Raw genomic sequence first — 22762 nt, forward strand, 5'->3', positions numbered from 1 at the left:
GGGAGCATTGTTTTCTACAAAGAACAGGAAACGAGCCTCAAAGAGTACATGAAAGAGACCTTAAAACAAATGCAGATCAGCAAGGGGGGACCTCTCCGCTCATCTCCCAGCTGCTCTGCCCGGGGGCAGCCTGCTGAAGCTGCTGCTGTAGCCGGCGAGGGCTGGGTGGGTGGGTGGGTGGGTGGGTGGTGGGTGTCTCCTAGCAGGGGACACCCGGGGACCCCTCGGGTGCCAGGACCTGCTCTTCCCTCCTGAGTAGGTCTCGGCGAAGCCCAAAAGGGCCAGACGAGCCTGGGTTTACCCAGCAAAGGAGGGACCCGCTTACGGTTGGACTCGATGATCTTAAAGGTCTTTTCTAACCTAAATGATTCTATAATTCTATGACCCGCCTTGCTGCTTCACCCGTGGGGTTGTGATTAACCCAGACAGGGCAGTAAGAGGATGCTCTGGACCTTGAAGCCAGGCTCGTCCCAGCCGTGGGCTGCTCTCCCTGCTCCTTCAGTGCCCCCGCCCCACATCTCGTCCTCCGCAGCGTCTGCCCACCTCCACGCAGCCTCAGCGCCGGGAGTTTCAGATCCTTAGGGGCACACGGAGGAGAGGGGTGACCGGTGCGGTGCCCCGCGGACTGCTCGGTCCGTGGTGGAGCACCAGGAGCTCTCTGGCATGCAGCTGGGCTGGAGAAACTGAGCCAGGGTCAGCGAGGGAGCCGGGGAGATCACAGAGATGCAAAAAACGCACACCAACGTTAAAGGTGGTTTTTCTTCATGGAGATGTCCCTTATCTGCTCTTAAAAAACCCCTTGGTTTGGCCCCTTTGGAGCTTAAACCGCTCTGCTGAATGTCGCCATTTCATTTTGCTACTCCTAATAAAATAAGGTTCATGTTAGAGCCAACTGGCAAAAATTAACTGCAATGTACCAGAAAGCCATTTCCTCCCATACAAGGCAAGCCGGTGGCCTGCTGCCAAAGGGGACAATGAGGGACTATGAGGCTGGTCCTGCGCGCCCTCGTGTTCCTGTTTACTTGGAGGCTTGGTCGTCGATCAGAGAGATTTCTCTGGGTATTTTTTAAGGTAATTTTTAATGAAGTCATTGCCAGCAGTGCCCACATCCTGCAGGAATCCTCCTCCTCCTCCTCCTGCACGGGGTTCCTGGGAACGGTGGCACCATGTCGCGGTGGGGGACCTTCCCGAGCCCCGTGCAGCAAGTCCCACCAGCTCCATTGCACCCTTTAAGCTCGACCGGGCCCAAAAGCACCGCCTGGGCCAGGCGATCCCGCAGCCATGAACCTCCCGGGCTCCCGGTGCCCTGCTGACCCTCGCCTCGCCCGTCCCATGATGGCAGGATTCCCGGCTCACCGTGTTTGCACCCGGAGCGCAGCCGGGGCGAGCCACCGGCCTCTGCGCGCTGCCCATCAGATGAGGGAAGGGAAAACCATCATCATCGTAACCCTCGTAGTAACGAGGGAGTTCCCGCTGTTATCTCGTGGTTCCTTTAGCAGAAAGCCCGACCAACACCCCGGCTTTATCACCCTCCCCAGCTGCAGCACCGCTGGCAGGCGTAGCCTCAGCAGCGGCTGAAAGAGGAGGCTTGGCATGGGGATGGGAACGTGGTGCCTGGGGATGGGAACGTGGCGGCTGGGGATGGGAATGTGGTGCTGGGGATGGGAACGTGGCACCTGGGGATGGGAACGTGGTGCTGGGGTCATGAATGTGGTGCTGGGGATGGGAATGTGGCGGCTGGGGATGGGAATGTGGTGCCTGGGGATGGGAACGTGGTGCTGGGGATGGGAATGTGGTGCTGGGGATGGGAACGTGGTGCTGAGAACGGGAATGTGGTGCTGGGGATGGGAATGTGGTGCTGCGGGCATGAATGTGGTGCCTGGGGATGGGAATGTGGTGTTGGGGATGGGAACGTGGTGACTGGGGATGGGAACATGGCACCTGGGGATGGAAACGTGGTGCCGGGGACATGAACGTGGTGCCAGGGACGGGAATGTGGTGCCAAGGATGGCAATGTGGTGCCTGGAGGTGGGAACGTGGTGCTGTGAATGGGAACATGGTGCTGGGGACGGGAACGTGGTGCCTGGGGATGGGAATGTGGTGCTGGGGGCATGAATGTGGTGCCTGGGGATGGGAATGTGGTGTTGGGGATGGGAACGTGGTGCCTGGGGATGGGAAAATGGTGCCTGGGGATGGGAATGTGGTGCCGTGGATGGGAACGTGGTGTTGGGGTGTTGGGGATGGGAACGTGGTGCCTGGGGATGGGAATGTGGTGCCGTGGATGGGAACGTGGTGCTGAGGACGGGAACGTGGTGCTGGGGACGGGAACGTGGTGCTGGGGACGGGAAAGTGGTGCCTGGGGACGGGAACGTGGCGGTGCTGGGGACGGGAACATGGCGCCTGGGGATGGGCACGTGGTGCCGGGGACGGGCACGTGGCCCTCTGGGGACGTGAACGTGGCGCCCGGGGCCGGGAGGGCGGCACACCGGGGCCGGGGGCTCCGTACGCGGGACACCCCCCCCGCCCCGCTCGGTGAGCGCGGCCTGTCCCGCCCCGGCGCGGCCTGGGGGGGGTCGGCGGCGGGTCGGCTCGGGGCCGGCAGGGGGCGCTGCCGTGCGGGTGTGTGTGCGTGCGTGCGCGCGTGCGGCGGCGCGGGGCGGCGCGGCGCTGCGCGGCGCTGCGCGGCGCGCGCGGCCGGCAGGGGTCGCGGCGCGCGCCGCCTTTGTTGCCGTTGGCGCCCTTCCTCTGCCGAGGCGGCGGCGGCGGCGGCGGCGGCGCGCGCGGGCTCGGGCTCGGGCGGGCGGGCGGCGGCGGGAGCGGGGCGGGGCGGCGGGGAGCGGCGCGGCGGAGGTCGTGGGCGTGCGCGGCGGAGCTCGGCTCGGCTCGGCTCGGCTCGGCTCGGCTCGGGGCGATGGAGATGAAGAAGCGGTTGACGTTGGAGCTGCGCAACAAGAAACCGGGCGAGGTACCGTCACTAGAGCGCGAGAGCGGCGGGGGAACCGGGCGGGCACGTGCTGCGGGGGTGGCCGGGAGGAAGGCGGCCCGCGGGGGTCCCGCACGGCGGGGTGGGTCGAGGGGGCGGTTGGGGGTGCGTAGCGCGGTTGGCGGGGAAACCTCCCCGCCACCACCCCCCCCCCCCTTCCTCCCCCCCGCCATGGCGGCGCGCACGTGCGCGGCGGGGCCCGGCCCGGGGCGGCGGCGGCGGCAGCAGCAGCAGCGACCGGTCCCGTCCCGTCCCGTCCCGTCGCGGGGAATGTTGGGCGGCGGTGCGGGGCGGGGACACACACACACACACACACATGGCAGAGCCGGGCCGGTTCTGACCGGACCGTAGCTGCTGAGCAAGGCCGGTTGCGGCCCCGCGCAGCCATGGCGGTTCGGCCATATTAGCGGCCGCCCGGGCCTGCCCCGGCCCGCCCCGCCGGGGCCCGGGCTCCCCGCGGGGCCTACTCGGGGCCGTGGGCGACGGGTCGGGCCCGGGGCTCCTCTCCCCACCGTACCCCCCCCCCCCCCCCCACTCTGCCCCCCGGGGCTCCGGGGTCCGCGCTGTCAGAACTCGGCGGCCGCCTCAGCGCCGGGCGGGCAGCGGGTGTCCCGGTGGGCAGCGACGGTGCCGAGGCCCGAGCGGGGCCTGGCCCGGAGGCCCGGGTGTGTGTGTGTGGAGGGGAAAGCTGGGTGCCGGTTCGCGGCCACGAAGAGCGGAGCTGAGGTACTCGGTGGCCTGGGCAAGGGGCTGAGGCGGCAGCCGAGCCGCCCTCCCCTCAACTTGCCGCCTCCCGGTGAGGACGTCCCGCCCGGCTCCGCTGCCCCTCAGCTGGCAGCCATGGGGCCGGGCCCGGGGGCTTCGCAACCTCTCGAAGCGTTTTCCTTCGTCCTTCAGGTCTGCGTTCCCGGAACCGGTTCCCGGCTATGGGAAAGGCGGTCGTTCCCTTATCGGGGTCAGGCTGGCAGCCCCGCTCGGTGCCTCGCAGGGAGATAGCTGGTGGTGGCTGTCACTCGGCTTGGAGGGACGACAGGTCGCCATGTCGTGGCAGCGTGCGGCCGCGGGCAGCTTAAAATCGAGCGTGAGGCGAACGGGTTGTAAGTGGAGCTTTTGGTGGAGATTAAAACTGCTTTGTGGATGGCGAAGGGATTTGCAGGACGAGAATGATTTGAGGAGTAGAAGCGTCCCTCTGAGGCTGCAAGCTGCGGGTCTGCTCTAGTTTGACACCAGGGATTTGAGCGGCTGGCGTTCTGCAGAGGCGAGCGGGGTCAGAGCGTGCGTGCCCTGGGACCAAAGCCGGTGTGAGCCAGCCTTGCTGCTGGGAGAAGCCGTCCTGGCTGCTTCATCCCGCTGCAGTGCTTGCTCTGCGATCCAGGGCAGGGGCCCGGTCCGGGTTAAAGCTGGTCTCGGCCGGGTTAGTTCACGACCCGATAACGTTCAGGCTCGCCTCTGTGCCCACACCAACGAAGCGACAGTGGCGGAGGGCTGGCTTTGGCCACCTTTACACCCATCGTGGTGACAGAGTCTCGCTTCAGCTGGAGGCTTGTCTGAGGTGTTGGGAGCAAAACGAGCTCAGCTACAAAACTCCTGGCTGAGCCTGTTTGCTGCTCAGCTCGGAGCCCTGACCAGCGATGCCACTTCTGGAGTTTTAAGCGTTAATTCGCTCAGAGCTTATGCTGTGAAGATGGCATGGCAGCCCCGAAACTCTGCTGCCAGTAAGGCTAATTGGTTTTAAAGTGACTCCCTAATAGCTGGCTGATCTGAGAGGAGAGGTAAAATGGGAGTGCTGCAAAGGAGGAATTCGGAGACCATCACAAGCCTTCTGGACAAGGCTGATTTTTGCATCTTGCTGCGAAGAATGTATGGGGTGAAGGCAAGTTTTGGAAGTGGCCTGTGAGAGCTGGGGCTTGAGCACTCACCTGCACTTTGGGGGAGAGGGGCCTGTCAGGTACGTTTACCTTCCAGGTGTTTAGGGGTGTTCTGTGCTGGTGCTTCGTGGTCCTAATGCCACAGGGGGGTTGATTTCTGCTGAATTACCAGGTAGCGGCAGCTTCTGCATGTGTAGTCTGTGCTGGGCAAAATGTTCGGTGCCGTCAGTCGTCCTGCACTATGAGCTTGAGGTTGAGCTCATCTGCTTAGAGACCTGCCTAGGCAGATGTGTCACCTCTGCGTGGAGACTGTCACAGGGACACAAATCTGCTGGAGGCAGGTTTTCCAGCACCCTAGTGGCATGGGGGAGAGAGTTGAAGGGGACAAAGCCAGATGACCTTGTTTGACCTCGTTAGTGAAACCCAAAGTGTGACTCTTGAGAGCTTTTTAATGCCTTGTGCATGGAACGTTTTGATGCAACTTCATGGTTCAACCCCTTAATGCTTCTTAGTGGAGAAGGTGGACCTTGGTTGGAGCCACAGGGTGTGGGGTGGCACAGGGGTCGCACGTTGCGTGGCTCGTACTTAAAGGGTGAAGTCCTAACCACCGTGAGGGATTCTCACCTTGTGCCCTCGCAAAAGTTATTTGGCTTTAAGATCTTGCGTGTCCCTTAATATGAGAAAGGAGGACCTTCAGACACACCTGCTGCTTTGAAGTGTTGGTCGCTCCGCCTGATGTCAGCTTGGCAGACTCGAGGTGAGGCTTAGCCGGGTGGGATGAAAGCTGCTGGGTGTCTCTGTTGGCAGGTGAAGGAGCTGGTTCTTGATAACTGCCGTTCGGACGATGGGAAGATCGTTGGTCTCTCTTCAGATTTTGAGAACCTGGAGTTCCTCAGCATGATCAACATCAACTTGCTGTCCGTCTCCAATCTCCCCAAACTCAACAAACTCCGGAAGGTGAGTCAGACCTGTGGTCCCATCTCCAGCAGTCCTTGCTCTGAGCCCTCTGCTGCCCTGTCTCTGGTGACAGTTGTTTTTCCTGTATTTGCCAGAAAAAGGCCATTTGATTTTGCTTTTTCCTCTGTAGCCTATAATCTGAGCAAGTGAAAGAAGTTGTTTTTTAGTAGTATGCAACAAAATGCTTTTGAGCTCATTATGTGTTTAGTGTCCTTTCTCTCTTGCTTTTGCTGTTGTGCTACTGTCAGAAGCTTCAGTAACATCATAAATATTTCAGATTTTAGAGCATGTACCCCTGTGTCCTGCAGTATGGAGGTGGCTGGGAGCGCTGTGTTACTGTGGGAAGGAGGGGGTTTTACGTGAAAACATGAACTGCTGCTTTATGGCGTGGTCTCACAAACAGGGTCTGGAGCTTGGGTGCTTATTGTAGTCCGGTTATCTGGGCGATTTTATTCCCCATGTCACAAGCCAAGATACTTTGTGACCATGTGATATTCCCTCCTGGCAGCTGGAGCTGAGTGATAACAGGATTTCTGGTGGCCTTGAAGTTCTAGCAGAGAGAACTCCTAACCTGACACACTTGAATCTAAGCGGCAACAAGATCAAAGACATCAATACCCTGGAGCCCTTGGTGAGTGGAAGGCTGTGCTGGAATCTAAGGGATGACGTTGTTTCCTTTGGGGAGCGTGTCTGTGCAGCAGAAGTCCAACGTCTTGGTAACTGTTCCAACAGCACTTCGTGGTTCTGATGGGAACAGATGAGTGGGTCCAATTTGAGGCTGGGCTAATAGTTAATGGCTCCTCTGTCTGGAAAACCAGCAGCCAGTTGCTAAAAGAAGCATGACATTGGGCTGGATGAGTAAAACTGTGGATGCAGTGCTCAGTGTCCATCTGAGAAAGGACCGTTAATGGGTCGGATGCAGTTTGAGGTAGGTGGCACCTGGGGTGTCATGGAGATGAGTTGCTTGGACACCAGTGAGGGTGTCCATCCCATCAGTCCAAAGGCGCCGTTGTGCTGGGCTGGGACCCTCTCGCCCTGGGTGCTGTCACAGCGTGCGTTGCAGGGGGTTCCTGTTGCATCTGAACTGCCCCAAAGAAGACTCTTGCCTTGCGATCCTGACTCTGTAGCTGAAAGGTCTGATCTAGGGCATGTGCCTCATTAGCTGTTGCCTTTGGTCCCTCCGTCCCCTGCAGAAACCTTGAAACTGTTTTACTCCTCCTTCGCTTGGCCAGGTGCACAGTGCGATGGCCTGAGCGGGACAGTGGCTGTGGCTGTGCCAAAAGGCACACAGGCGCAGCCTGCAGGTCTCCCTGTGTTGTGCTCTCGGGTATTTTGCCTGATGTTTTGGGCAGGATGAGTCCAGCTCAGTGATTCCTCTTGCTGGGGCAGCTGGACTTTCTGTGCTTGTTGCCCACCCTGTTCAGAAGGGAGTAAGACTTGCAAACAGTTTCACAGGGAGCTGGCTCCAGGGAGGGTAAACTAGGACAGAGGAGCTGAAAAGAAATCTTTGCCTGCACTTAGCAAGAGCAATAACTTCTCTCCATCTGAGGAGCACATGGTGCAAATAATGCATGCAAAGACACTTCTGTACTAGATCTGGGTAGCAAACCAGCTGTTCTCTGATGGCTGCCTGATCTTCAAACAGCATCAACTTGTAAGTAATTTTACGAATTGATCTTTGCAGAAAAAGTTGCCAAACCTCCATAGTCTGGACCTCTTCAACTGTGAGGTGACAATGCTTATCAACTACCGGGAGAGCGTGTTCACCCTTCTGCCCCAGCTCACCTACCTAGACGGATTTGATGCTGATGACCAGGAAGCCCCTGACTCAGACCCTGAAGCAGATGGGGATGGACTGGAAGATGAGTATGAGAATGGGGAAGGTGAGGATTTTCTCCTCTTGGTTTTCTTGCTGGTGAACAACCCCTTTTTCCCCTTCTGCATGGTCACGTTGCTAAATAAATGGTGATTATAACTTGCCACTAAAGTAGGGGCTGTGTGGGTAGCCCCACTCCCTCCTTTGGCAGGCTGCGTAAGAAATGAGACTTGCTGCAAGCTGACGGGGCTTGTTGCTGGCACTCCTTGTGCGTGCTTCTGCGTGATTTCCCAACCATTGCTCGCGGAGCACTGGGGTTGTTGCTGCGAGCAAATTGTCTGGGAATAGTGAGTATTTGGGAACCGTAACACTTACCTCCTTCTCCTTTTGGTAGAAGGTGAGGAAGAGGATGATGATGATGAGGAAGATGATTTGGATGAAGAAGTCATTGATGATGAAGAAGATGAAGATGATGATCTGGAAGGTGAAGAGGAGGAGGATGGAGTAGATGATGAGGTGAGGCTTTCTGTCATCGGTACAAATCCGCAGCACCACGTTGCTATGTTCGGTAGTGCATTTGTCCCTTAATCTGGTGATCCATCTGACCAGATGTCCCAGATGCCTCTTGGTGGGCAGATCTGAGGAGTGCTGCCGTGTGCTCTGGCTTTTCCTGCACACCTTTTGACTCACGGTCCACAAAATTTGCCAGTTCGGACTTGTTTACTGCTGGGCCTGGTACTTCCTGTGACTTCAGGTGATAAAGCTGTACAGCCCCCTTCGTAGGGATGCAAGAAGCTATTTGGGAACTGACAGCTTCTCCCTGCTCGGCTTGTACTTGCCACCCTGAGGCTATAGAGTAGGGCGGGAGCAGAGGTGAAGGAAGATGTTGCTGTGGAATTACCTTGGTCATGGGATTGTGGTTCTTGCAACAAAGCGTCTTGTTTTGACTCCAGGAGGAAGATGAGGAGGAAGATGGTGAGGATGATGAAGAAGATGAAGCTGATGATGGTGAGTCGAATCCTAGCAAACTAAGTCCTTGCAAAGCTGCCTCAACAGTCTCACACATTTGCTGGTTTTGTAGAGCTTCCCAAGCTCCAGTGCAGTGCTGTTGTTGCCTGCAGCTTTTCCCCAATAGAAAGTACGGCGTTCCTGCTTAAGGGCACCGCTGAAGCTGTTGCTTATTTCTAAGCTGACTGTTGAATAGTGGTTATAACCAAAGGGTCACACAGTGGTGATGGGAAAACAGGTTTCAGTACTTCCTAATACCAACCAAGCTGGGTAAGTCTGCCAAATACTAAAGAGGCAAATTGCCTAGAAAACCAGTTCTAAGTAGCTTGAGTGGATAGTCCGTGCAGGAGCAGGGCTTCTGTCACAGAAGCCTGTGTTTGCCGTGTGTGTGAGGAGATGCTTTTGGAGACATGTTTGTCTCCTCTTGGCTGTAGAGAGGAGGGTAGCCCAGAGCTTCTCGACTTGAGTCCAGACTCTTCTGGTTATAACAAACTTTAAACACCTGAATGGATGTTGACAGAATATGGTGGCTGGCATGACCTCAAATGATCTCGTATGAGCTTGGTCAGAAGTGACTGAATTCTGCAGATGCTACGTTTTTGGGGGTGGTCAACAAAAAAAGCCCGTTTTCAAGCAGCTGTTGAAATGTGGGATGCTTGGAGGGCGTAGAAAATAGTTAATGTCTCGTGCTAGTCCAGGCTTTTCTGGGTGCTGTGAGAAGCTGGGCAGGGTGGATCTCCGCTCCAAAATGGTGCCAGTCTAGTCTGTGCTTGTTCACCAGCAAGCTGTGGCTGACGCGGCTTGAAGCCACAGTTCAAATGTTCCACAAGACTGAACAGAGCTTTATGCTTTGCCTCTTTTTGCAGACCTTCCGCGAGGGGAAAAGAGAAAACGAAATCTAGAGGATGAAGGAGAGGAAGATCCAGAAGACGAAGAGGACGATGAGGATGACTGATCCGAGCGAGCCAATCAGTTTTACAGACTATGACTGTGCTTGTCTTAACCTCCCCGTTGTGTCTATGTGAGACTGTAAATCCCCGTCTCCCACTCCTCCCCCCTTTGTATGGCTGCAGCGTCCACAATATATTTTTTTAAGATGTAGAATACTGTAGGCATTCAGGGGAATCTTCCATACAAGGCTTACTTTCTCACAAGTATCTCATGACCAAAGGCTTTCTCCGTTCTGTGGTTTGTGCAGCAGTTTGCAAAAAAAAAAAAAAAAAAAAAAAAAAAAAAAAAAAAAAAAAAAAAAAAAAAATTCCTCCTAGGGTATCTTTCGTGTCTGAAATCAGCCTTGCCACACTGGACCCAGAGCTCCAGCTCGCCACCCTGCCTGACAGCAAAGAAGGCGTGTTTGCTATCCGCATGCCCTCAGACCAGCTTTCTGAAGACACTTGAGCCATCTTGAGCAGTGGGTGCAAATCTGGTTCATCTAAATGGACTCAAAGCGAACGATCACTGAGGTCTCTCTGATCAGAAATAATGGTGATGTGATCTCTGGAGATGCTTGAAGATACTTTAGTGCTGGGGATGTGGGGTGCTTGGGGTCTTGGGGAGAGGGGGGGGTTGGCTGCTTGCAAGACCTGGTACCTCTGACGATGCACCTTGCAGTAGCCCTGCACTTGCTTTCCTATTTTTTTAAAAACTGGAATATTTTTCCTGGTGGCCACCTAGTAACTTCCACTTGGATGTCCAAGTAAGTCTGATTGTTGCGGCTGTGGGTGTCTTTGCTGTGATGAGGCTTCTTGTCACCCCGTAGCAGCCTCTCCCTTTAGGAAGAGATAGGAAATAGCAGGTTAAGGGATACTGCACTTCTGTCAAACTCCATTTCGCACTGTACAGAACACGTTCAACCAGTATCACTGTGATGCACCTAACTCGGCGTTCCCCGGGAGACCGTGTTAGCCTATATATTCTCAGGGTCCTTCTGCTAGCCAGTACCAGCTCTGGACAGTTGCCTCAGCGCTAGCCTGGTGTCCGCATCCTCCTCCTCTTTCCTTTTCAGCATGAAGAAATGTGCATTGATCAGAAATCCAGCTCTCTCCCACTCGTGTTTATGCTCTGCGGGAGCACAGATGGTGCCGCAGAGCATGTGTCCCCCCACCCTGCGGTGGCTGGAAGGAGGAAGGGGTGGATTCAGCCAGGTGTAGCTCTCCGCCGGAGGCTTTCTGACCCCTTGCCCACCCTTCCTCTGCCCGGAGGTGTTCAGCCGGCACTCCGTTAGCTTCTGGGGAGCACTGGCCCAGTGGCATCCAAGGGATGGTAACTGCTCGGTGCTGGGTGCCGGAGAGCCGTGCTGGGGCGGGAGTAACTGCTGTTCCTCCTGCTGTTGAGGCTCTCCACGGGTGCAGACGCACTGGCACTTTGTGGCGTTCCCGGTGGTTGCTCTGGGCAATCTGTCGGCACCCGGCGCTCGGAGGCGAGACTCGCAGCGGTTCCTTCAGAGGAGGGGTGTGTGTTGCAGCACATCCGAGTTTCTCTTGCTTTGTTCTGTCCTTGCTGTTGTCTCTTGCATTGTACAGTAGCTGTAACCATTCGGAGAAGAACTAGTCCTGTAAAATGCAAACTGAGTAACTTATAAATGTTAAAGGAATTTTTAAAAGAAATTTCAGAGCAGCAGTTACTTCTAATTTTTCCCTGCATTTTTAGCAGATCGTATGGATTTTATATTAGCCTAGTAACTGTCAGGTTTTGATTGGTCAGACTAGTCCCAGAAATAAGGATCTCCAGCCCTTTTGTATCTTTTGTTACAAAATTTGGATAAAACTTTTAATAAAGACTTCAGTTTTTAAAAATCCATTGCAATGAACGTTGTCTTCGCTGCCTCTGCTCTAGGAACATCCGAGCTGCAGCCAGCCTGCAGGAACACTTGGTGGAAGTTTTGGGGCAGTTTTTCTTGAGTCTTCTGGCAGCGGTGACTGTTCCGTGCCCGCAGCGTGGTCTGCTTTTGCTCTGAGCCCCAGCTGGGTGGATGCTTGGTAAGTGCAGCTCGGCTGGTGGGGCCGATTTGGATGTCAGGGCTGCTCGTGGGGTGGGGATGGGGACGGAGCGGGGGCTCTGGCGTGGGCTGGAGTACCACAGACCGGACTGGTGCAGAGGAGTCCCGGTACGAATGCATCTGCAGGACCTGCACAGGACAGAGCAGCCCTTGCTGTGCTCGCTGCCTTTGGATGTGGCTGTAGCTGGGATCACAGGGTCAGGGAGAGGCTGGGGAAGGGTCCCGCTGCTGGATTTTAGGGTGGGCACCTCCACTGACTAGAGGAGGAAGCTGGGTGTTCAAGGTACAAACACACGGCAGGGAGGTGGAAGCCTACTGCAGGCTGGAAGGATCAGGGCAGCTGCCTGTGCCTGCTGGGGCTGGAGGGGTCCAAGCTGTGCCCAATGTCACGGTGCTCCCCCCGTGCTGGGGTGATCCTGCTTGGCTTTGTAATGAGTTGCTGCTCCATTAGGTCTCAGCAGGCAGGGGCTTCAGCTCAGGCTTCTCACTTCAGCGTGTCTGTGCCCCTGCTCAGAGCCTGGGGCAATTGTGTGTGTGGGGTGTCCATGCTGGACCGGGATTTGGGGGCAGCCCCTGGCCCTGTGTGGACCGGAGCCAGGAGGCAGAGCAGTGCTGCGGCTGCTCCCACTCCTGGCCGCTGGCTCGAGGGGCTGCTGCACCCCAGTGCTGCCCGTGCAGCCCCCTCCCAGCCCTCCCACCTTAGGTGAGGGGCTCCCCTTTCAAATACAGCCTCGCTGCCCCCTCCCCACCCAGGTGGGTGGCTGCAGGGCTGCCCTACTGCAGTGGGGAGCAACTCGCTCCTGTGCACGGAGGCAGCGGTGCTGGAACTGCAGCTCCATCTGTCCGGCCTGGTCTGTCCGTCCAGCTGGCTCTCCGTTTCCCCTGGTTTCTCTCCATCCTTGTCCGTGGCCGGCGACTCCCCCGGGACGCAGTCCCCACTGGTGTCTGGGGAAGGCATCGTGGCGAGGGGCGCAAGCAGGAGTGAACCGTGGCAGTGTGGGATGCTGCTCGGCCGTGCGCAGGGACTGCAGCCGGAGGAAGGCACCTCTACCCCAGCCAGGCTGCCGTCGGACCCCTCTTGAGCCCCCCCATCAAGGGCAGAGCTGCAGGCACTGGGGCTTGGCTCTGTGTCCCCCCCCTGTTTGGTGTACCCACGGGGGGCTGCATGCTTGCTGCTGGCAGCAGGGGGTGGGTGGGAAGGTGAAGTTTGAAGCTCCCCTCCCGACGTGAGACTTGTGTTCTGGGGGGGGGGAATGTGTCCGGGAAAAGGGCAGCTCTGTGTGCAAGAGCCAGGGGAAAAAAAAACAATTCCCCTGGGATTTGTGTCCCCTCCTGGGGCTGGTGGCAGCACGTGACCTGGGGGTGCAGAGCAGCGGGGTGCTGGTGCTCCGGCGGTGGCTGGCGCCTGGCCAGAGCCAGCGTGGGCACTGGCATGTAGTGGCATGCCTTCGCTCAAACCAGTTTGGAGCAAACTTTTCACCTCGCTGGGATGGGGCTGGCACCTGCACAGGCAAAGTGGGACCTGGGGAGCCCTGGGGTGAGAACGTGCGGCCGCTTGGCTCCCACGGGGGGGGGTGCAGGGGGTTGTGCAGCCCCCCAGGGCTGGGGACCAGGGCACAGCGGAGCTGTTGGGATGGGGCAGGGGCCCCGTATCTCCACTTGCTGCCCGGTGCTGCGTGGCCTCCTGGCACCTCTGTCTGTGGTGGGGTTGGGACAGGCACGGAGGCTGGCTGGGTGCTGGACAAGGAGACTGGAGTTCTGCCCCGGTTTGGGTGCCCAATCTGGGTGCTGGGATGCAGGTGGCAGAAGCTCCAACTCTGCTTCTCAGGAGCTCTTTGTGGTTTGGAATGTGTTGATAGGCTGGGAGGCGGGGGCAGGCAGCACCCCTTCCCTTTCCCCTTCCCCAAACTTGCCCTGTGCAGGGCCAGCCTGGGAGCAGAGTCAGGCTGGGACACATACCCCCCCCTGCCCCCCCCACCATCTGCCCCCTCCTTAAGGGTAGCATCACTCCCCCATCACCCCCCAGCCGCCGCAGGGACTGACAGAGGCTCTCCCAGCAGCTGCTCCTGTACAATTCCCATTTATTATTAGGAGACCTTATTTCAGAGAAGTCCACTAACTCCTGAGCAACCTACCGGGCTCCCTCCAGAGCCCCTGGAGCTGAAGCAATGAAACCTTTAGGGGAGGGAGACACGGGGTTCCGGGTGCTTAGAGTTTCCAAAAACAAAAGGGAGGGTAGAAATTCAAGAGAAAAAAAAACCCATCCGCCCCTCTGCCACCCCGTGCTGGGGGATGCTCCTGGTACCCAGAAGGGGTCCCTATCCCAGCGCAGTGGCATGGGGCTGTGCAGTGCCCCCCTGCCTGGCTGGGGCGAGGGGAGAGGGATGGGGAGGTGCAGGAGCAGTTCCGTGGGAGCCGGGGGCATCAGAGCTGGGAGTACAGGGAGTTCTCCATCTCCGGCGTCAGCTTGGCGTGGAAGGAGGCGAGGCCCACCCCGAAATCTGAAGGGAGAGGGAAGAGAGCAGTCAGCACTGCGGCCCAGCCCCTTGCACCCTGGCTCCCATGGGAGGCTGCTCGGGGGCTGGGGAGGGCATACGGACCCCCCCGGGGCATCGCTGCAGGCTGGGAAGCCAGGAGCCGAAGCCCAGCGTCCACCCCAGCAGCTGGTCACCCCCCTCCAGGACAGAGGGACCGGGGTACGCGTTGTCCATGCGGGGCAGATCAAGCCCGCTCCCCACCAGTATCCCAGCAGTTGGGGGTCCCTCCTGCCACCCCCCCCCCGGGCCGTACCCATCTCTGTGTCCAGGCGCCCGGGTGGCGGGGGGTTCTTGCGGTGGTCCTCGATGTGCAGGGTCATCTCCTCCCGCGAGGCGGTGGAGTAGGGACACTGCATGCAGGTGTAGCGGCCCCGCGTGTGCTCCCACACGATGCGGCTGTTGGAGGAGTGCCCTGCAAGGACGGGCGAGGAGGGAAGCACAGTGCTCGCCCGTCGGCCCCCCGCCACGGCCTGGGGGGGCTGCGCCCAGGAGCCCCCACCGCCGGCGGGAGCCGTGCGAAGCGGTGCGGGGCAGGCGGCCCCGGGTGCCGGTTGCATCGTGCTGGGTGCCACGGGGCTCGGATCGGCTGGTGCTATGGGGGCAGGAGCCCCCCTCCGCTCCGAGTCCCACATGCACGGAGATCCCCTTCCCAAGGGAGGAACCCCAAATCTGGGAGCGGGGAGCGAGGCTGTGCCCCCCAGTCCTGACCTCCCTTTGGCCATCGTCTCTCCGCATCCCATGGAGCAAAGGGCAGCGGGTTCCAGCCCAGCCTCGGGGCTGGGGCGATTGGGAAGACTCAAGCCCAAGCAGCTGCTGCAGCTCCTTCTCCTGCTGCTTCTGCCCTTGGGTGCCGGAGGAACCAGCCTGGGCGATTCCTGTGGCTGGGGGGGGGTGCAGCTGGCAACCCCCCCCCATCTCCAAGCCTACCTGGGCAGCATCCCCTCTCCGCGTGGCTCCCAAAAACGAGGGAGCCCGCCCTCCCCCTCTGCTCTCCGGGGAGCATCGTGGCACCTCATGGGGCCTCTCCCATCCCGTGGCCCCCCCCTGCCGCCCACCAACCCCCCCCCCAGTGACAGAAAGCAGCCCCCAACCAGTAGGTGCCAAACTAACCTGGAGTCACTCCTGAGCCAAAGCATGGGAGGAGTGGGCTGACACTCACACCTGCGGAGGGAATCGAGGGGCAAGACAAGCATTAGGTCTTCCCCTCCCTGGGGGGGGACACGTGGGAGGGCAGGCCTGGCCCGGCCCCCCCGCCTCGCACCCCCAGCACGCCGGGGAGCAGCAGGGCTGGGAAAATTTAGAGGCTTGTTTTTGGTGGTTGCTGGTGCTTTCTCCAATTGAGCATCCCTATGGGTGGGATGGAGGGGTGGGGTGGAGGTGGGATGGGGCCGGGGGGGGGGCCAGGGTGGCCCTGCGTGGGGCCGGGAGGAGGGGGATCCTCGGCTGGCCGACGGTGGGTCCTCCTCCGGGAGCTGCTGGTCAAGGCGGGAGCAGAAGAAGGTTTGCCCGAACGGCCCCGCGCGCTCACCTTGGCTTTTCTTCCAGACGGCGTTGGAGATGGGGGGGGCCGTGGCCCGGCACGTAGGGCCGGAGGCGATGCTGCGCCGGGGGCTGGGGCAAGCTGTAGGGCGAAGGGTGCACGTAGGACAGGAACGGCCCCGGCACCGAGGAGGGGGGTGGCCCCGAAAACCGAGTCAAGGACGACGGCCCGAAAAGGCTGGGTTCCAGCAGCGGGAAGGGGTGGGGGGCCGGCGAGACCAGCGGCAGGGCCTCCAGCGAGCCGGGCAGCTCGGGGAGGCTGGTGGGGAGCGCAGCGGGGGCCGCCGGGGCAGTGTCCGCGCCAGGGAGGATGGCTTCTTTCTCCGGGGGCCGGATAACGCTCGGGAGCTTGGGCAACCCCTCGGGTGGCTTGGCCGGGGGTTCCTTCTCCAGGGCAGAGGTAGCAGGCAGGACGGGCTTGTCGGCTTTGGGGGGTGGCGCGGGGTTGCTGGCGCTGTCGGAGCAGACGTGCAGGTGCTTGAAGAGGGAGCGGTGTGTCCGGAAGCGCAGCATGCAGTTCTCACACCTGCGGGGCCGAGGAGGCAACGTCAGCGGCGACGCTCCCCTCTGCATCATCCCCCCTCCCCGCCGGCAACCCCGGGCCTGGGGGTCTGCCGCTGAGATGGTGGTGGTGGTGGTGGGGGGTCTGCAAAGGTGGGAGCCCGTGTGCTTGGGGCTGTTTGAGAGCTGCCGGGTGCCCCCGGATAGGTCACGCCGTGGGAGGTGTCTGCAGGGAGATGGCAGGGTGGCACGGGATGGGGACGGGGACCAGCGGGACTCACTTGAAGTAGCGGTTTGGCTTGTAGTGCACCTTCATGTGGGCCATGAGGTCCTGCATGCTGGGGAAGGTCTCTGTGCAGCCCAGCGTGGGACAGTGGAAGGTTTTGCCTGAGCAAAGAAATAGGGCAGAGATTCAGGAACAGCCCGGCTGCGCTGCAACCCCCCGGGCTGGGGGTAGCCCCACCGGTGGGTCTCCAGCACCTTCCACGCTCTCCCCATTCCCATCTGGTGCTGTGCAGCATCTCCTGCAGGTACAGGCACCACCAGCAGTGCTGCCTCAGCTTCGAGCCCCGCTTTGCCACCTCCCAGGCGAAAAAGGGCACCCCGGAGCGACGTGGGGTGTTCTGGCCTTACCCTCGAGGGACTGCGTGGGTCTGTAGTGGACCTTCAGGTGGTCCATCAGCTCCTGCATGCTGGGGAAGGCCAGTTTGCAGCCGTAGCTCGAGCACTGGTAGTGCTTCCCTGGAAGGAGACAGATCCGTTGGCCTCGTTCCCTTGCCCCGGCCATTGCCGTCACCTCCCCGGGGCAGGGCTGGGGTTCGGCTCACCTGGGACAGGTCTGCGCTTCAGCGGCCGCAGGTCCGGGGCTGGGGTCCCTCCGCTCCCTGCCACCGGCATGGGGCCGCCGGGCAGAGCCGCTTCGCTGCAACCTGCCAGGGAGAGGCCGTTAGGCAGCGGGCACCAGCTGCCGCGGGCAGAGACAAGCCTCGGCCCCTGCCTAAACCACCTCCCTCTTTGCCCTCCTTCCTACCCTTTACAAAGAGGGGCTCGGGCAATTGCGGGGGGGGGCTGGTGGGGTCTGGCTTGGAAGGGGCCAGAGAGGCAGGAGCCCTCCAGGGTGGTTAGAGACAGGAGGGTCTTTGCTCTAGAAAAAGCTGCTGGTATGAAGGCAAAGCTTGCTGGCGTCTTGAACACACGGGGTGATGCCACGTGCACACCCCTGCACAACCATGTGCACCCATGCACAGCCACGCAACCCCTCAGGGTGCTCCCAGCCACCCCTCTGGGTGGGATTTGGCCAAAGAGACCACACAGCAACAGGACTGAAGGCTTCTCCCCCCTGTCCTGCCCTGACTCCTCTCACCAACCCCCCCCCCCCCGTGGCACAAGGGACTCACCTGCCCCCTCTCCGGCATATTTACCCCCCAGGGAGAAGGTGGGCACAGCCTCGTCCTTCTCCGTCTTCATGGTGGTGGGCACGGGGTGAGACACGCACTGCCGACGGCGTCTTCTCCCGGCGATGCTACACCGAGCGCAAGGGTGAGAGGTTAAAGCCCGGCAAGGAGCGATGTCAACTGCCTCTTCCTCCTCCTCGGTTCCCCGACTGCCTCCTCCTCCTCGGTACCCCGTGGCTGTGGGACCGACCCTCCTGCCTGGGGACCTCCAGGGCCAAGCTGGCAGGAGATCCCGGCTTCACAAGGCTCTGCAGCATCTCTGTGGGGTGGACGTGCTGCAACGGGGCTTTGAATGTGGTCCCCCATGGGGAGCAGTAGCCGGGCTTTGAAGCCAAAGCTGTCATCATCCCTTCCCGCTTTTCCCGTCCCAGGGGTGGTCCACAAAGCCCCCAAAATGTCCCCCCTCCAGCTGCCATCCGGCACAGCCTGCCCCACGCATCACCAGACTCCCACTTTGTGGTAACATACAGCCCACAGCATCTATAGTCAAAAATCCCCCCCCAAAACCACAGGACCCCCCCCCAAAGCAGGGACTGCAGGAGCTGCTCCAGCCTCTCTTGCTCCCAGCTGGGCTGGGGTCTCGATGGATGCTCCCCCCACCCGTTCCCACCCACAATTTCAAAGGGTTTTCCAGCCGAGAAGAGCAGCAGGTCCCATTGCATGACTGGGAGCATCAGCAGCAGGGCCTGATGCTGAGGCGTGTGCTTCACACAAGCTACGTCAGATGGGCCCCAAAATTAAATCGGCTTGGCCTCACAGAGCCTCGGCGCGAGGCTTCGACACGCAAAAGCCAAACACTAACTCCCAGCAAAAAGCATCCAAAAAGTCCCTCACTTTGGGAGATTTCTCATAGTGTCTTAATGTCAAAGTTAAAAAGAAAAGAAAACAACAATAATAATGATAACAACAACAATAATAATAATAATGATAATAATAATAAATAATCAGTGCCAGGGCTGCAGAGTGGGCGCAACGTGTACATCTGCAGTTGGTTAGAGGGTTAATGTTTCCCCAAGAGCTCAATGACTCCCAAAGCAAATGTCCATTGGGAATCTCCCCAGAGATCAGCCTTGCTGGGTGCAATGAGGTACACCCGCATCCAACCCATCCCTCCTGGCCTTGCTGGACCTGACCTGCCCGTTAGCATCTATTCAAGAGGCATTTTCTGAGCTTTTCCACTCCAGCCCAGCTCCCGGACGGTTGCACACAGCCGGGCTTTAGCCTGGCAAAGACGGGCTCAGCGGCTGTTACTGCAGCAACCGGCAGTGCTGGGATTGCAACCCATCAGGCAATAAATCAGAGGGGGGGGGGGGGAATCCATGCGGGATTATTTCTCCGGCTGCCCCCAGGCTTGCGGCTTTGTTTGGGGGTTGCATTGCTTTTTTTTTGTTTTGTTTTTGCTTTCTCAGCTCAGCGGCTTCTGCCAGCGCTGCGGGATGCAACCTGCACCGAGGCTGGGACCAGCTGGAGGGTGGGTCGGCCACAGAGCTGGGGGTTTGGGGCAGAGCCCGGGGCTGATCGTGTCCCGGGAGGGGAAATTCAGCCCTGACCGGAGGGGTTGGTTTGCTCAGTCTGCACGAAGCAGCACGGCCAAGACGGGGTAAACACCGCGCAGAAAGTTCACGGCAGTTTTGATGGAGCTTTGTTTTATCAGGAGGGGGAAATGCAGTTTTTGGTGGGAAAAAAGGCCTTGGGAATCTTCTTTTGAGGGAGAAAGCATTAAAAGAGTCGAGGCAGGGCTGCATCTTCCTGCTCAGCCCCTTGTGCAGCATCCGTGCGGCACCGCCACGTTTCGGTGGCCATCCCTGAAGCCACTGAGCTTTGGTGCTCCTGGAGCACTGCCAGATAGCGCGAGTCCTTGAGACTAGTGAACGTCCCCCCAGGTCCCCACTTCCCCACTGGAAATGCTGACTCCGGATCAATCCCTGATGCCACTGCCTGTCCCCGGGGCCTGCTGACAGTGCCCCGGGAACCGATGGTCTCCGACAGCCTCCAGATGAGGCCGTAAGGCAGCAGGATGCCCGCGCCCACTCCACCAAGAGCTCGGCTGGAGCACAGGCAAGTTTTTTCAAGAAACCAGGAAATTCTTCCTTGGCAAAATTGCAGCAGGGCTGTCATCTCCCAGAGCAGGGTGCTCCAACCTCCCGGTGCTCCAGGGTCAAACCCAGAGGTGCCTTCAGACGTTACAGCTCTTGCTGAAACCTCCCTCCGCTCCTTCTCGGATGTGCTGTCTGATGCCGCTCTCCATTTCCCAGTTGCAGGCGGTACCCCAGTAATGCGTTTTAAGCTCATTTTTTTTTCCTCCAGAAAAGCTGGGAAAATGCTTCTTGAGCAGATGCTAATGGGCAGGTCCGGTGAGGGCAGGTGGGATGGATGCAGGCACATCTCGTTGCAGCCAGCATGCCTGCATGCGCCTGCACCCGGCTTGCGGCCCCACCAACGTCCCACCAGAGCAAAGCTGTTCAACGCGGGTACGTTTTTGGCAGCAAACACGACAGCAGCACCGTAGCATCGCGGTATGCTCGGCCCAGGCCGTGGTTTTCAGGGAGCTGGTGCCACCTGTATCATTTTGCTGTCATTTGTCACCTCCCGTGGGATGGTGTCCAACACTTTTCATTCTCCAGGACCCTCTATTCTGCAACCCCGAGCACGATGCTCTGGCCCAGGTGCCACTGACCTGCAACTGTCCCCAGCCCCAGTGAACCCACACGGCCACTGGAGATGTGACTCCCCCAGCGCTGGTGCAAACCCTGTTCTGGAAACCCAAATCCTGGAGCCACGGCAAATTCGGTGTTGCTTTTCACAGGGTTTTCCTGCCACAGGTCCAGTCTCCCTGAAAACCTGCTGGCACCAAACTCCCTCGCTCCGGCTGCTGCGGTGAACAGGGACCCTGGAAAAATCTTTTCAGGGAGCTGACAGCAATGAGGGTGAGCAGGAGGGTTTGCAGCTACTGGTCACCCAAGAGCAGCCTCCTGGTGCTGATTCAGTTAATAATTAATACAGCTCATCTCTCTCAAATGAACCGGGGGGTTTATACATATCGCCAAGCACAGAAGACTTTTACAAACCCTCCCCAGGAGGAAAAATGGGACAAATAATCCTATTTGAGCATCTCTACGTGGTCTATGGCCAGAGGTTGCAGAAGCTTCCCAAAATGCAGCTCCTCGGCGTAGGAGATGAGAGACAAAGACTACGAACAAGGGGCTCATGTGATCGCTCAGCCGGTGAGCGCCGAGCGGCGCGGAGGGAGGAAGCACAGGCTGTGACAGCAGCACGGCTCCTGCCAGCGCGGCGAGCCCCCCACCCACCCCGGCACACGCTCCAGCCACCGGTCACGGGGGTTAAAATGCATGTCATAAATTAAAATGTACATCATAAATTCTCCTGTTGCCTTCAGGCATCACAGAGAGCCCTGCAAGAGTTGCTGGGGGGTGGGGAAGATGCACTGGGGCATCTCTGCTGCCCGGCAGCCCCTGCTTTGCGATGCCCACTGCAACTTGGGTGCCCTAATCCCAACTTGGGCTGGAGCAAAGCTGCTGCCTTGATGTTTTAATGTTTTATCCCTCCAACTGGCTCCGAGGGCAGGCTCCCTGCTTTCCAACTCAGAAAATCTGCCCGGAGAGCCCCGCAGAACCCACTCCGAACCCTGCCGCAGCTGCTGCCGGTGGCAGCATGGGCATCCAAGGGGGTGAGCGCCGAGCCTCGCGCGCAGCCACCACGCCACATCCCCACGGCGGATGCGGGGGCAGCTTGGCCGAAGCCTTTCAGTGGTTCCTTGGGAAACATCTTTCAGCCTTCCCCCCAGAGCCGCCCTGGGCAGCCTGGGGGTCTCTGCCATCCCCCTGGCTTTCTCCAAGCCATCAGCGACCTGGGTGGCATGTGAATGGGGAAGAACCGTGCTGCCATTTCCCCTCATCCCCGCACCATCCTGGTGCCCACCTTTACCTGCTTGCCCACGACCTGCCGATCCACTGGGCTACATCAGCTCTTCAGCTGGAAAAAAACCCCCCTCTTTCCTTTCGGGAGCCATCTGGGGAGGATGGACCTTCCTCCCTGAGCCTGGACAAAGCTGTCCCCCGAGCCTGTGGCCCTGGCCCGGCTTAAGTTCACACCATGGCCAAGGTGTGGGAACCCCCTCGCTCCAGCAGCGGACGAGCAGCCGCATCCCCGGCCCCTGACAGCAACAAAGCGGCTCCCACGTGCGTGGGAAGACGGAGAGGCCGTGGGGAGACCCCGGTGGGCGCAGCCCCGGGGATGCTCGGGGTGGTGAAGCGGGTCCCGGCGCTCCCACGGGCCACACACGCCTCCAAAGACCGGGGCGGGGGGCTAACAGCTCCCGTGGCTAGCTGTCCTTGTGCTACTAGCCCCACAGGTGGTAACCCCCTGGCTAGCAGCCCCCCATGGATAGCACCTCCACGGCTAGCGGTTTCTGTGGCTAGCAGCCCCCCATGGGTAACACACCCGTGGCTACTAGCCCCTGAACACAGCAACACAGCCCCCATGACTAGTCGCCCCACGGCTAGTGGCCCCCATAACCTAGAGCCCTCCGTGGGCAGCAGCCCCACGGCTAGTGCCCCCCCTCTACGGGCAGGGCAGCTTTACCCGGCCCCCCCTCCCCAAATCCCCGGTGCACGTCCCAGCTCCCTGCAAAGCCCCGGGGCCCGGTACCACGGCTGCCCCACCACCCCCGGGGCCGGTACACCCCCCCCCCCCGGGGCCGGTTCTCCCTTCCCAATGCCGCTCACCCTCCCTTCCCGGTGTTCCCCCCCCCCCCCTTTCCCCTCACGTACCGGGGCTGCGGCGGGGCCGGCGCCGCCCGGAGCGCGCATCAGCGGCGGCGCGGCCGCGGGGCCATTTTCTGTGTGGAGCTGTCGCGAGAGCGGGGCGGGGGGGAGAAGACGAGGAGGAGGAGGAGGAGGAGGACCGGGGGGGGGGGGGGGCGGATGGTTCAGCCCGGCCCCGCCCCGGCCCGGTGCCCCCCCGGCTGTTTTTCCTGTGTGTTTTTGCCCCCCCCCCGCCGAGCGGTTGGAACATCCCGGGGGGCTCGGAGCACCCGGGGGCCCTTCAGAGCACCCTGAGCCCCTTAGAGCATCCCAGGGGA

General features: G+C 59.8%; 2 protein-coding genes across 6 annotated transcripts; one reads left to right on the plus strand and one right to left on the minus strand.

The window, feature by feature from the left end:
* Positions 1-2809: 2809 nt before the first annotated feature.
* Positions 2810-11427, plus strand: LOC115349315 (acidic leucine-rich nuclear phosphoprotein 32 family member B). 5 transcript variants are annotated; one of them, XM_030033420.2, is made up of 7 exons: positions 2810-2965; positions 5659-5808; positions 6317-6439; positions 7493-7691; positions 8019-8140; positions 8578-8632; positions 9499-11427. In XM_030033420.2, exons 1-7 carry the CDS (start codon positions 2912-2914, stop codon positions 9585-9587), a joined length of 792 nt encoding a protein of 263 aa, XP_029889280.1. In that variant the 5' UTR covers positions 2810-2911; the 3' UTR covers positions 9588-11427. The 5 variants fall into 5 exon arrangements, with proteins under 5 accessions (XP_029889280.1, XP_029889281.1, XP_029889282.1 ...); XM_030033421.2 differs by having other exon boundaries at positions 8022-8140; XM_041128117.1 differs by lacking the exon at positions 2810-2965 and adding an exon at positions 4090-4931.
* A 2391-nt stretch (positions 11428-13818) lies between these two features.
* Positions 13819-22555, minus strand: ZNF414 (zinc finger protein 414). Its single transcript, XM_041128115.1, is given in 10 exon segments — positions 13819-14131; positions 14421-14579; positions 15278-15328; positions 15696-15732; positions 15734-16232; positions 16489-16594; positions 16841-16948; positions 17035-17136; positions 17605-17729; positions 22452-22555. Coding segments are annotated over 9 exon segments (1209 nt in total). The 5' UTR covers positions 17675-17729; positions 22452-22555; the 3' UTR covers positions 13819-14054.
* Between the last annotated feature and the right edge of the window lie 207 nt (positions 22556-22762).

Source organism: Aquila chrysaetos, chromosome 12 (assembly GCF_900496995.4).
Source record: "Aquila chrysaetos chrysaetos chromosome 12, bAquChr1.4, whole genome shotgun sequence".
NCBI lineage: Eukaryota > Metazoa > Chordata > Aves > Accipitriformes > Accipitridae > Aquila > Aquila chrysaetos.

What these genes read in the sequence shown, in the direction of transcription:
- LOC115349315 (XM_030033420.2), top strand. Translation starts at nt 2,912, where the DNA reads ATGGAGATGAAGAAGCGGTTGACGTTGGAGCTGCGCAACAAGAAACCG. An exon ending in TCAATACCCTGGAGCCCTTG is followed by an intron (nt 6,440 to 7,492) that starts GTGAGTGGAAGG and finishes TGATCTTTGCAG; the next exon opens with AAAAAGTTGCCAAACCTCCA. An exon ending in AGAAGATGAAGCTGATGATG is followed by an intron (nt 8,633 to 9,498) that starts GTGAGTCGAATC and finishes CTCTTTTTGCAG; the next exon opens with ACCTTCCGCGAGGGGAAAAG.